Below are 13,070 nucleotides of genomic sequence, written 5' to 3'. Positions count from 1 at the left end.
ATTCATCAGTTGCATATTTTCCATCAATAGTATTTTATTACAATATTCTTTCATGTTCTATTGTCATATCGGTTTTATTTCTCTAATGCAACGGAGGATCCTGAGATTTTAACTTGAAGGCGCTCTTTGACATTAAATATTCATGTCTTTTGGGACTGGTAAACATATTTGCAGTGGATGGCAATGATTTCACGCTATATCGCAAACATTTTAAAGCGGGAGGTGCACTGACTGTCATTTTGGATGTTTTAATAATAAATATCCGTTTCACTGGCAAACAGACTTCCTTACTTTTCCAGCATTAATAGATAAATACATACCCACGACAATCTAGAATTCCGATAAAAAATAATAAACTACGTTATATTATAATATACTTCATAAAAAGTATATAAAATATATAAAAAGAATGTACTGTAAATGTTTTTGACAACATAGACTATGACCTGCACTTTTGGCGTTGGGAATTTTAAAAATTCATAATGAAGGGTTTAAATAGTTCCTTCAACGGCATTGAGAAACCTTTGCAAACATCTAAATGACCACCCCAAATAGCCACCGTGTGCGAATGTGGCCCCTCTGATTATTCTAATTATGATCTGACTAATTAAATTACTGTGACGCGTCCACCAATAGAAAAAGTCGCTTCATTAACGATGCAGGCTGAGGAATGAATATCAAACCCTTCCTGATTGCAGAATAGTGTCAAATGGCTAATTTACTGTCTTGCACAAAGTAGCTCAAACCCCGGGAAGGCGTTTTCTCTGGAGTTAAAGTGGAGGGGCGTTAAGCTTGTGCTTTCAAGTTGCTTGCATTAATTGCTGTTTGTCATTGAGCTATGCAGCTTGAGCATTGCAGTGTGGGCAGTGGCTATTCCAACTCCGAGGGATCAGAGCTCGCCTTACAGGACCATCCTATTATATCTGCAAGTGACAACCTGGAGAGAAGTTCACCTCTGAAAAAAAACTCGAGGGGGATGACGAATCAGTCAGAGGCAGACAATTTCCCGGACTCTAAGGACGCATCAGGGGACGTCCAGAGAGGCAAAGTCTCTCCTGATCTCCACGGAGTCTCTGATATTCGTCATAATTTCGATGGATCTGCTGGGGAAAGGTACCTCCTTACTCAATCCAGCCAAACTCAACCGGTCTCAGCAACTCCTAGTGCCATGTTCCCATATCCGAGTCAACATGGTCCAGCGCATCCAGCTTTCTCCATCGGAGGTCCCAGTCGTTATATGGCCCATCACCCGGTCATAACTAATGGAGCGTACAACAGCCTTTTGAGCAACACTTCACCGCAAGCGTATCCGACCGCTGGTTATCCATATACGCAGCAGTATGGCCACGCGTACCAAGGAGCGGCTTTTTACCAGTTTTCGTCTGCGCAAGCTGGACTGGTCCCCGGCAAAGCCCAGGTTTACCTTTGCAACAGGGCCTTATGGCTAAAGTTTCATAGGCATCAGACGGAGATGATCATTACCAAACAAGGGCGGTAAGTATTTTTGACCAAACATCTTGTATTCTATTCAGGAATGTGTTGAAACTGCACATCTAAATCACGCTGAAGTGCAGTGCAATAATACATCGTGAGAACAAATTATGCGCAAAATTAAACGCCATTCGGTTACATGGCATGCGTATTAGTGACATATCCTACTCTTGATTATTATTATTGCTTGATGTATTTGAACAGGTAAAATTAATTAAATATATGAAATGTGGTTTTGATCAGTGGCTTCTCTGAATTAACATTGATTTGTTTTTGCCATCCACAGGCGAATGTTTCCCTTTTTAAGTTTCAACATTTCTGGTCTGGACCCAACAGCTCATTATAACATTTTTGTGGATGTAATTCTGGCTGATCCAAACCACTGGCGATTCCAAGGCGGAAAATGGGTTCCATGTGGCAAAGCGGACACTAATGTAACGGGTGCGTGTCCAAATTATCCATTTTTGCAAATGAGGGCCGGTATAGATATGGCTGTTAACTCAACGGAAATAAATATTAAATGAAATAAAAAATAATTCAGTGAATAGTGACATATAAGATAAGGCAGCCCATGTACTATACTCTATCGTTATGTTTAAATTTTTCCAGGAAACCGAGTGTACATGCATCCGGATTCACCAAACACCGGCGCGCACTGGATGCGCCAAGAGATCTCGTTTGGAAAACTAAAATTAACAAACAACAAGGGCGCATCCAACAACACCGGACAGGTAAGCGTGAAACATTTTATAATAGGCCTACTTTTAAGCCTTTAGCAAACCAGTCTACTTTACGAAGTTATCTGTGGTGCATCCTTGCGTAACAGACGAGCAAGTTATGAGTGGGTAAGGTATGCATGAAAAGTTAGCGTATATAGTTCATTTAAAAACTAAAATTACGCATTTTTTGTGTTAAATGTCGATATGAATGCTGTTTTCTATTTGTGGTTTGATTTATCATCTCATGCCTATTAAGCTGTTTTACGCTGGATTGTATAAGTCAAGACAATTACTACCTCAACTAGCTATTAATGAAACTCATAGTGTGGCGACACAAACGAATCGGCCGTGCGTTTTGCCCCACAGATGGTGGTTCTGCAGTCCCTTCATAAATACCAGCCCAGGTTACATGTGGTTCAGGTAAATGAGGACGGAACAGAGGAAACCAGCCAGCCAGGACGCGTCCAGACCTTCACATTTCCAGAGACCCAGTTCATAGCAGTCACTGCCTACCAAAACACTGATGTAAGACACCGTTTTGATGCTTCGGCAGGGCGTCCTAGAAATCTGATTGTACCTAGAATGACTGGAATTTGATGGCGAAATTCCAGAAATTCAAATCAAGATGCCTTTATTTTACAGATTACACAACTGAAAATCGACCACAATCCATTTGCAAAGGGCTTCCGGGATAACTATGACACGTAAGGGTTTATTTAATTTTATGGCATTAACAAAAGACATTCGATATGTTTATGTTTTTGCATTTCTGTAGTAACCAACTCCACAGTGACATTAGTCACCACATTTAGATTTCTGGCGATACTATGGCAACAAATGTTTTATTACAGTATATAGCCTACCATGCGATATTTAATATCATTCGATTGGGAAAATTACAATTGCAATTTATTATATCTTATATGCAATATGTAAGTTATAGTCCTACTCCCTGAAATATTATATGCGGGCTGTAGGTACTTGGTGCAGTCAGATGTCATTGTTCACATTGCGCATATTCAATTCTTCCTAAAGAAGCATTCGCGTGTAATGTAATTTGATAGTCAGTTCCCTATTAAAATGCAGTAAATTAACTCAGAACTGAGCTCTTCATTCTAGGCCAATTCGGACCATATAGGACGGAGTATCCTCGGGCTACGGTGCGCTTTCTAGCAGAGAAACCAACATAAACTGGCCATCATCATGTCACAGACAGCATGTTTTCAATAACAAAACCCTTCGAAGGGTTGAATAAAAGGGGGACTGGCATATGTATTTCATACAAACATTTAATTTTCACTAAAATAATAGAAAGGGAAAAATGTATTTTTACTTGCGACATAATTAGCCTATAGCCACATTACTGTACTGACATATTTGTCGAAGTTGTTGCAACAAGTGTTTGACATGCCTTTGTTGTTTTGCCCTCTCTTTCTTCAGAGTTTACACAGGTTGTGACATTGACCGGTTAACGCCCTCGCCGGGTGACTCTCCCCGCTCCCACATCGGGCCTGGGGCGAGATATGCCATGGCTGCAGGCTCTTTCCTTCAGGACCAGTTTGTCAGCTCTTATGCCAAGTCCCGCTTTCCCACTGGCGTCGGGACTGGGCCTGGCACGGATCGGAGCGTCTCACTTACTAACAGCTTGCTCTCCCCTCCGCAAACCGAGGAGACCACAGTGGCCTCCCCGCAGCGCTGGTTTGTCACCCCCGCCAACAACCGACTGGACTTCGCCGCGTCGGCGTACGATGCTGCTGCGGCGGCTGACTTCGCTGGTAACGCAGCAACCCTCCTGTCCTATGCAGCTGCCGGAGTGAAGGCACTTCCACTGCCCACCGCAGGCTGTTCTAATCGAGCTCTTGGTTATTACGCTGACCCGCCGGGGTGGGGCACACGCACACCACCCCAATATTGCAGTAAATCAGGTACTGTATTGTCGTGCTGGCCATCTAATTCAGTGGGCCCGAGAACGACGACCTCCAACTACCTGGTGGGCTTGGAGGAAGGGGACACTCTAGCCCCTGAAAGATCACCTCTCTGCGGGGCATCGGAGGAAGCCAAACCAAAGGACTTGTCTGAGTCCAGCTGGATTGAGACTCCGTCTTCAATTAAATCCATTGATTCAAGCGATTCTGGGATTTTTGAGCAGGCCAAACGGAGGAGGATTTCGCCATCTGCCACACCGGTTTCGGAGACTTCGTCTCCATTAAAAGCAGACATGCTAAGGGAATGCGATAAAAATGCATCCAAGGACATTGGTTACTACAGTTTTTACTCACAAACTTAGAGATTAGATTTTAACTATATAATAACAAACACCAGACATTAATATGTTCCATCCCTACGTCTATTTAATCGACGCGTTTATTAAAATAGGCTATTTATTTAGTCCACCTGAGTCCAAAATAATATTATACATTGCTAACAGGCCTAGCCAATAAACATGATCCTATATAATTACAAACACACCAAGATAATTTTTTAGTGGACTAGGCTATAGTCTAATTTTAGTATTTATACCACTAGGTGATTTTTAAATTTGGCCATTTATTTTGACGCCTTATCTGTTAATTGTAAGTATGAAAATAATGTAAAATAAAATAGACTAGCTTTCGGTGACATTCCATCTGTTGATGTACAGCATGTAAACAACTATTGAGGTTCAAGAATTACAGTTTTGTATGCAATATGCAGTATTGCAGTAGATGGGACATCCTCCAAAACAATGGAAAGAAACCAATTCCTCGCTATTCTGCTTGAACTGTGTTTTGGGGCACATCTTCAATTTTGAAGCCAAATCAACCACGTCCTGTTAGACCTGTTACACCTGTACACGGTACACCATTATGCGCTTTCCCAAAGCATGACAGCGCGGTTGGTTATTGGAATGGTACTGATTTAGCAGCATTATTACTTTGTTGTTGTGTGGCTTGATATTGCTGGTGCGTATTAGAATCGGGAGTCTATATTTCTCTTAAGACTAGTGTGTAGACTCTTTGTTATCTTCAACTGTATACATGTTCATTCAAAATCGTGTCCAATTTTTATACAACAGGTAAATTACATCATGCGTAGGCCTACACTGGTAGAATTTTACTTTTTTACATTTTCAGTGGCAGCTATGTGTAGCCAATGTTGGAGATTTTGTCTAAGAGAGCGCGTTTTATTTCATGATTAGACCTATAAGAAAGCAGACATATTTATGTATATTTTTCTGTGTCAGTTAAAAAAAAAATATTGATGAATCAGGTGTTATCTGTGGTAAAGCTTATGTATCTGTGATGTGTTTTAATGCAATAAATATAAGCATACATCTGAAAGCTATCAATATACTGTTAAGTTGAAATACGATAATCGAATCTGTTTTACCAAATGTACTGAATGAAATGAATGTAAATCTGAGCTATGGATAGATGCGCTTTCGTTCCCAATGTAAGTCCGGTGTGCGGGGTCATCACATCAGGTAGCCTAGGCTTTGCCACAACCATGTCACACACACACACACACACACACACACACACACACACACACACACACACACACAGATAATTATCAGGATGCGATTATAATCTTGTTTAGCCTATGTTTAATTCGTGACATGATTCAAACCTTTAAAAATCAAAATCTAAAAAAATGGACACACACACACTCACAACATAAATGTATATAAGACCAAGCATTTGATTATGTCAGTTAAGGTAATGATTTAACAGCCATTTGAAAATCAAATATTTGGTATGAAATATCCCTCTTTGTGCGTCAAGGTGCATCCAGCCATCTTGCGGCAGTTTACTGTAACATATTGACTTACTGTGAAACATTCAAGACAATATACAACCAACTCGACTGAATATGGCAAGAAAATACTTTGCCAATCGTATGCATATTAGCATAATTTTCGTAAATATTGCACTATTTTGTTGCAATTGGGTGTTGTCGAGATTTTAGACTGCTACGCATTGTTGTAACACTAGAGGGCCCTCTAGATCGTTAGATAGAGTAAACTATTTCATCCCTTAAAGGAAAACAGTGTTAGAGCAGCAAGACACACAAATAAAAGAAAACACAAAAACTTGCAACACACTTGGAAAAATAAATACAAAATGCTAACTTACAAAATGCACAATGAGGTACAAAACAACGGAGTAGTAGCACTCATTACACAGTATTACACTATACTCAATAAAATGAGTAGAATAACAACAGAATATATTGCTATTGATGTACAAATGAAATGAACACTATGCCTTGTGCATTGCCCCTCTCTCCTGGCACACAGGAGTGCCATTGATGGCTACTGTGGCGGGCAGGAATAACTTCCTGTAATTGCCCTTTATATTGCATTGGAGATGAAGGAGACTCCGAATGAAGACACTATGTTATCTAATCTGTAGGTTGTGTAGGGGCTGTGAGGTTCTATCCATTATGTCGAGCAGTGTGTGCAACCGTCCCTCCTCGTCTAGCTGTAGGGGCTTCGGGGCAGAGCAGTCCCCAGCACAGACAGCCTTCTTAATCAGTTGCTTCAGTTTTTAAGAGCCTTCAGCTCTGATGCTGCCGCCTCAACAGATGGCTGCAAAGGAAACTGCACTTGCTGCACCAGACTGGTGGGCAACATCTTTCTGCACACTAAAGCTTCTACAGCCTCCCCCTCGAGAGTCTGCTTTGTCCCTTCCAGTAGACAGCCTCACTGTTGCGTTTCCAGTCCAGTTAGTTGTCCAAGTGAATCTGTAGTCCATCACCTCTTTTCCCCAGTATGGAAAGGATGTTCATCTTTGGTGCAGCTCCTTCTAAAGTTCACAACCATGTCCTCTGTTTTGGTCACATTTAAGAGGTGGTTGTTCCCACACACCGTCACAAAGCAGTCGATCCTGTCAATCACTTCTCCACCACTGCCACACCTCAAAGCTGTAAAGTCATCTGAAAATTCATACCAGATGACAGAACTGCCAGTTGTATTGGACATCTGAGATATACAGGGTGGAAAGGTGAGCATACAGTCCCTGGGGTGGGGTGGGGTGTGTTGTGTTGCTAATCAACTGCTCAGATGCACATTCCCCTTAGATCCGACCATAGTCATAATCCAGGAGGTTATAGAGGCGCCACTCTCATTGTTTGGAGTTTCTTACACAGCAGTGTAAGATGGATCATGTTAAAGACACAGTAGAAATCAAACTAAACTTTAAGATTTAACTAGAGAGAATGTGCAAGGGACTGTTGATCACATGCATGCACTGCTATGTTCTGTGCAATTGGGATTATAGTCTGATAGTAAACTGTTCACAAAAGTTCACAACATCTTTGGTCAGCCATGTGGTAAGATATGGGAAGGTTTCACACACACACACACACACACACACACACACACACACACACACACACACACACACACACACACACACACACATATACCTTTTTGTTCATGGCAATCCAGTAAAAAGTTGTTGTAGAGAATCATCATGAGTCAGATCAGATCAGATCAGTTCGTGTCACAGATATGGAGTGCAGAAAGGTAATTTTTCATCACTAAATAAAAAATGGCATTTATTTCTGTAAGGCACACACCACATATGTCTGTAAATTGCTCAGCCTCAACGTACATGAAAGTCATGTCCAGCTGGCAGCTTGCTGTGGTGAGATACATGTCCAAATGTAAGAATTGTATAATACGCTTTTTGTCTTTGTATTATTTAAAATAATCAATGCAAGTATTAATACATGAAATGGTGGCAGATCTGGGTAGCCTAGACTATGCTGAAAAAAATATAGCATGTGTGAATGGCACTTACAATGACCAGGATAAATGCTTCTAACTAAAAGTAGTGAGAATGCCCTTAAAATAGTCTAGGGTTCATAGGGTTAAACTGTTAAAAACGAAATTACTGTACAGCTGGTAAATACACACATTGACAGGGTACACAGGTGTATTGTTGATTATAGACACTTGTGTGTCAATAATATTGTTGATTATAGACACCCGGGTGTAAATAATATTGTTGATTATAGACACCCGTGTGTAAATTATAGACACCCGGGTGTAAATAGTATTGTTGATTATAGACACCCGGGTGTAAATAATATTGTTAACTAGAAATGTAATGTCAGAGGAATTGCAATAGTGGATGGAAAGCTGCTGGCTTAATGTTGGTGGGGAGATTTGTGAAAAAAAAAAAACATTGAATCACTTAATCTTTGAGTTCATACAAACCCTAGTACCAAAAAAACATTGTGTGTCAAGGAGTTCTTGAGATATAACACTCAAGGGGTTTTTGACCTTGACATTTGACCTTTGACCTCCAACATCAATTCACTTCATCTTTGAGTCCCTACAAACACTCATACCAAATTTCAGGCATGTATGTCAAGGCATTCTTGAGATATCGCGCTCAGAGTATTCATGGACTTGACCTTTGACCTTTGACCTCCAACATCAACTCACTTCATCTTTGAGTCCATACAAACACTTGTACTAAATTTGAAGCATATGCGTCAAGCCGTTCTGGAGACATGATGTGCAAAGCATGAGATATGGCTTTGACTTTTATTTTGACACACAGGAAACACTTAAGTATAGTAAGTATATGTATAAGTATACTCTTTTGATCCCGTGAGGGAAATTTGGTCTCTGCATTTATCCCAATCCGTGAATTAGTGAAACACACTCAGCACACAGTGAACACAGTGAGGTGAAGCACACACTAATCCCGGGCGCAGTGAGCTGCCTGCAACAACAGCGGGCCGGGGAGCAGTGAGGGGTTAGGTGCCTTGCTCAAGGGCACTTCAGCCGTGCCTACTGGTCGGGGTTCGAACCGGCAACCCTCCGGTAACAAGTCCGAAATGCTAACCAGTAGGCCACGGCTGCCACTTAAACAGGATGTGTAGTTTTAGGGAGCGCCACATTGTATGCGTTAGAAGCTGAGACAGTTGGATTCACAGGTGACACCTGTGCCAGTGTTCTGATTAGCCCGGGAACTACTCTGGGAGCTTAACGAGCGCAGCTGGCTTTAGGCCATTATGACATCACAGCCTCCATTCAAGTCTATGGGGGGGCTTTTAACATTTTTAATCCCCTATTTCTCAAAAAGTATAAACTTTAGAAAAAGATCTGAAATAATAACTCTCTTGCCCCACTCCAGACCTTCAGAACGGTTATTTCAACATGTCTGTACGTTAAGCGTTTAGAGTCACATTCATTCTTGAAAAGGTAAAAAGAAAAGGTTATAATAAGAAGAAGCCAGGAGATTTCAAGATAGTGGATTCCATCCACTATACTTAGACACCCGGGTGTAAATAGTATTGTTGATTATAGACACCCGGGTGTAAATAATATTGTTGATTATAGACACCCGAGTGTAAATAATATTGTTAATTAGACATCCGGGTGTAAATAACATTGCTAACTATGAACACCCTGGTGTCTGTCTGTATCATGCCGTGTTATATAAACTCTGGTGTAAATAGCCACATTGCCTATTAACCCTGGGTGTAAATATCATCATTGCTATCTACACCCGGGTGCAAATAATGTCTGCCTATATGTCAGCTCTGGAAAAAAAGAGACCACTTCAAATTTTTCTAATGTCATCCTACGTTTGCTGAGTGATTCGAATGAGTTGATGGTCATATTCGAATTTGCTGTGATCTCTTATCTTAATTTTGAATATGAACGTCAACTCATTCGAATGTCACTCAGTAACCGTAGGATGACATCAAAAAAATGTGCAATGGTCTCTTATTTTTTCCCAGAGCTGTATATATATATATACTCTCTCTCTCTCTCTCTCTCTCTCTCTTTATATATTTATATATAGAACAGTGAGGAGAGTGACAGGAAGTAAGTTGTAGAGAGAGATGGGGTGGGATCGGGAAATGACCCGGGTTGGACTCAAACCCGGGTCCCCATGGGCACGTGGTATGGGCATTATTATCTGGACATACCTTCGGATAGGTTATTTATGATGGCGAGACGACAAATCTGCTGATGCAACTGAAAATGCTTTCATGTTTATTGTGAAGTAAGCTGTGGGACTGAATTGTGTCCTTAAAAATCCTCAGATTAGCTCTATTGCCATTAGCCAACTTTTTACAGGAAGATGATAACATGTATTCAATGCAAGTGACCTAATACATGGTACTGGCTTTCATAGAGGTAATAGTGTGTCTCTTGTAATGCTCAATTGCACAATTAGTAAAGAAACCTTCTTACTTATGACCTGAGATATCAAGTAAGTAACATCACTACATCATATATATTAACTAAATAATGGACTTAAAAGCCTCTACAAGCCCTTTTCCAAACATATCTGTTGTTTTACTGGGCCTACTGTACAGAGAAAAGGGGGGACAGGAGTTCATATTTCCCTAGTGGGTTACATTCAACTTTTTTCAGACGCAGACCTCTGCTATCCCCCAAGACAGCCAACAAGATAAGGTGGGGACAAGATCAAGTATAGAATGAGTTTATGTGTGAAAGTCAATTGTCTACACTCATGAAGATCGACGCATGGATATTTAAGCGTCTCGTCATAACGCTCGTTTTCACCATAGCATTGCATAGATGAGCGCATGTCCCGTTTTGCATAACTATAATATCGGGACATCTATGACTTTGATACGGGAGAGGGGCTCATCTCATTTTTCAAATCAATGTGAGGAGGAGTTTCTCGTAGACTAAGCGACCAGGGATGCTGCGTCATAATCTGAATGCTTATTACTACATGCGCGTTTGAACAAGGGGTTGAAAACCTACGAACAGTAATAATACCGGGTAAGGCTTCGGGACTTTGTGACCATACAACATGTGACCATACAGTACAGCTCCACAGACGGACTTGACTGAGCAGCTGAACGTGTACTAACCGGACTTATTGTTCTACAGGTAAAAGAAGATGGACATCAGAGACCAAGGCGCTCAAATGGAGCCGCTTCTGCCCACGGTAAGATACCTTTGGACCATGTTATGGCATCGTCTCAGTGAGCGTCCTCCAGCTTCTTACAGTAGCTCATCACTCTACACGCTCGTCCTGAGAGACGCATCAAGAATCTGTGGCACGTTTTGCTTGTTCATATATAACCCATCTGTGCTCGCTTGATATGTAACGGTACTCGTATGTGTGAACTTATGCGGCGTTCTGAGGTATAGCTGTTGTCGGACACGAGATGCTAGAATGTGTGAGCTACTCATGTGGATGTTTTTAGCGCAGGACAGTAACATGGTAGCCCAATAATGTAGCAATAGCGATATCTGATACGGTATCATGACTGTGAATTATTTCAGTTGAGTAGCCCGTATCACGACTAAGGTGATGTGAGGATGTTTGACGGACATAATAGGCTAGGATTTGTACAGGTCGTCGTTTTACTGTGGTCAGAAACCGCAATTCTGCTAAAATCCATGCATAATAGCATACATTCACCAGAATAGGCAAAACATTTTTTTTACGTTATAGCCTACATAACGTAAACTTGAATGTGTGATCACACAGTCTGTGATTCTAGAATACTTTGAAAAAGACTCTGGTCCATTAGACATGCACCAGATCAGGATGGTTTACCAGTGTCATCAGCTATCAGGGAATTGTCCCTTGTTCTCCATTAATATCAATCATTATAGTAGGCCTACATCATGCATTAGCGCAACCTATGTGAATGACCCATCTTAGGACCACAGATTATCCATAAACTTTGTTCAATATGTTATCTGTAAGGTAATCTATTGAATGAGCAAAGCAATCACCATGATGGGTTGCAGGCTGGCAGGATTCAAGGATTCAGAGCCTGCAGGGTTCATTCTTAAGTCTTGTTGTTTTCCCTCACAAAAGTACAAGCTTGCCAATGATTTATTAAGTGATGCCAGATAGTCATCAATCTGTTTAAATACTAAAACACATAAACCTGATTAGTGTGGGTTAATACAGTATAAAATAATGTAAGTACTGTTAGAAGGGTCACAGCTCCTTAGGACTGTTGTCTTACTCGAGGGGGCCTTACGTGCCAAAATAAACACAGACCAATAATGCCAGTTGGGTTTAAGGTAGGTTAAAGAATCGAGAATCTGAAAAGAAGTTTGGAAATGCCTGTGTATGCACGCAGGAGAACAATGAGAAGTTGTTGTGCTCAACTGCAATTCCTCAGCGTATTTGGACTTTGGACATGAACCTCCCACTATGATTTGGTCTGAGCTTTTTAAATCTTCCCTCTGGTATAGCCCATATGAAACACATTGCCCCAGTAAGCTCATGAGGAGCTTTAGATTTGATAGTAAGCAATCGCTGGCCTTTTGGATAATAAACTTAAAGTTGGCCTGGCAGGGCTGGGAGTTGGCAGAGGTGAAAGCCAGGGCAGGCTGCTAAGAACTCAGATGCTCATTTTCAAACTTTGGATGTGTGCACCGGGGCAAAGGCTGCTCAAGTGAGCCGTCAGCAAAGTGCAACACGCTTTTCTAATTCACTCATATCATCTTTAGCACGGCAGGCATAGCTTGTGGGGAAACAGACACGGAATGTGTGTTACTTACATGTTTATTTAACACAGCATGTGCAGAATTCTTTTTCTTTTTTACAGTTAAGCATCACCCAGCACCCAGCTCTAATCACTTCCTAAGAGATTTGTTTTCATTATCCATTTGCTGTTGACAGAAAAGCAGCTTTTGTACAACCCCTAAAAATATCATCCTGTGCATTGATGCTGTGATGGGAAAGATTGCTCTGTGCCATGTTCTTTAACTCTAATGCAATCTCACACACACACACACACACACACACACACACACACATTCTTTCTCTCATGCGCACTACTCTTTTTTCCTCCAATTTAAAAAGTAAGTGCTCTGGATTGTGATGTAATATAACGGCTTTGTCCATG

The 13,070-nt window shown here is 41.1% G+C and overlaps 2 protein-coding genes across 2 annotated transcripts in view; both read left to right on the top strand.

The window, feature by feature from the left end:
- The first annotated feature begins 757 nt into the window (after positions 1-757).
- tbr1b (T-box brain transcription factor 1b) lies at positions 758-5,549 on the top strand. Its single transcript, XM_048238666.1, has 6 exons — positions 758-1,494; positions 1,778-1,932; positions 2,101-2,222; positions 2,577-2,735; positions 2,853-2,914; positions 3,651-5,549. The coding sequence occupies exons 1-6, from the start codon at positions 839-841 to the stop codon at positions 4,495-4,497; spliced, it is 2,001 nt and encodes a 666-aa protein (XP_048094623.1). The 5' UTR covers positions 758-838; the 3' UTR covers positions 4,498-5,549.
- Positions 5,550-10,751: 5,202 nt separating this feature from the next.
- slc4a10b (solute carrier family 4 member 10b) overlaps positions 10,752-13,070 on the top strand; it is a gene marked incomplete in the record, with an annotated part of 46,525 nt that continues 44,206 nt past the window's right edge. Inside the window, 2 exon segments of the mRNA XM_048238665.1 lie at positions 10,752-10,974; positions 11,086-11,143. Of these exon segments, the coding sequence (XP_048094622.1) occupies positions 11,096-11,143 (48 nt within the window).

The sequence above is a fragment of the Alosa alosa genome, chromosome 3, assembly GCF_017589495.1.
Source record: "Alosa alosa isolate M-15738 ecotype Scorff River chromosome 3, AALO_Geno_1.1, whole genome shotgun sequence".
In the NCBI taxonomy this organism is placed as follows: Eukaryota; Metazoa; Chordata; class Actinopteri; order Clupeiformes; family Clupeidae; genus Alosa; species Alosa alosa.
The sequence above is the reverse complement of the archived record's forward strand: the minus strand, read 5'-3'. Positions and strand labels throughout refer to the sequence as shown.

What these genes read in the sequence shown, in the direction of transcription:
- tbr1b (XM_048238666.1), top strand. Translation starts at nt 839, where the DNA reads ATGCAGCTTGAGCATTGCAGTGTGGGCAGTGGCTATTCCAACTCCGAG. An exon ending in ATCATTACCAAACAAGGGCG is followed by an intron (nt 1,495 to 1,777) that starts GTAAGTATTTTT and finishes TGCCATCCACAG; the next exon opens with GCGAATGTTTCCCTTTTTAA. An exon ending in TTCCGGGATAACTATGACAC is followed by an intron (nt 2,915 to 3,650) that starts GTAAGGGTTTAT and finishes CTCTTTCTTCAG; the next exon opens with AGTTTACACAGGTTGTGACA.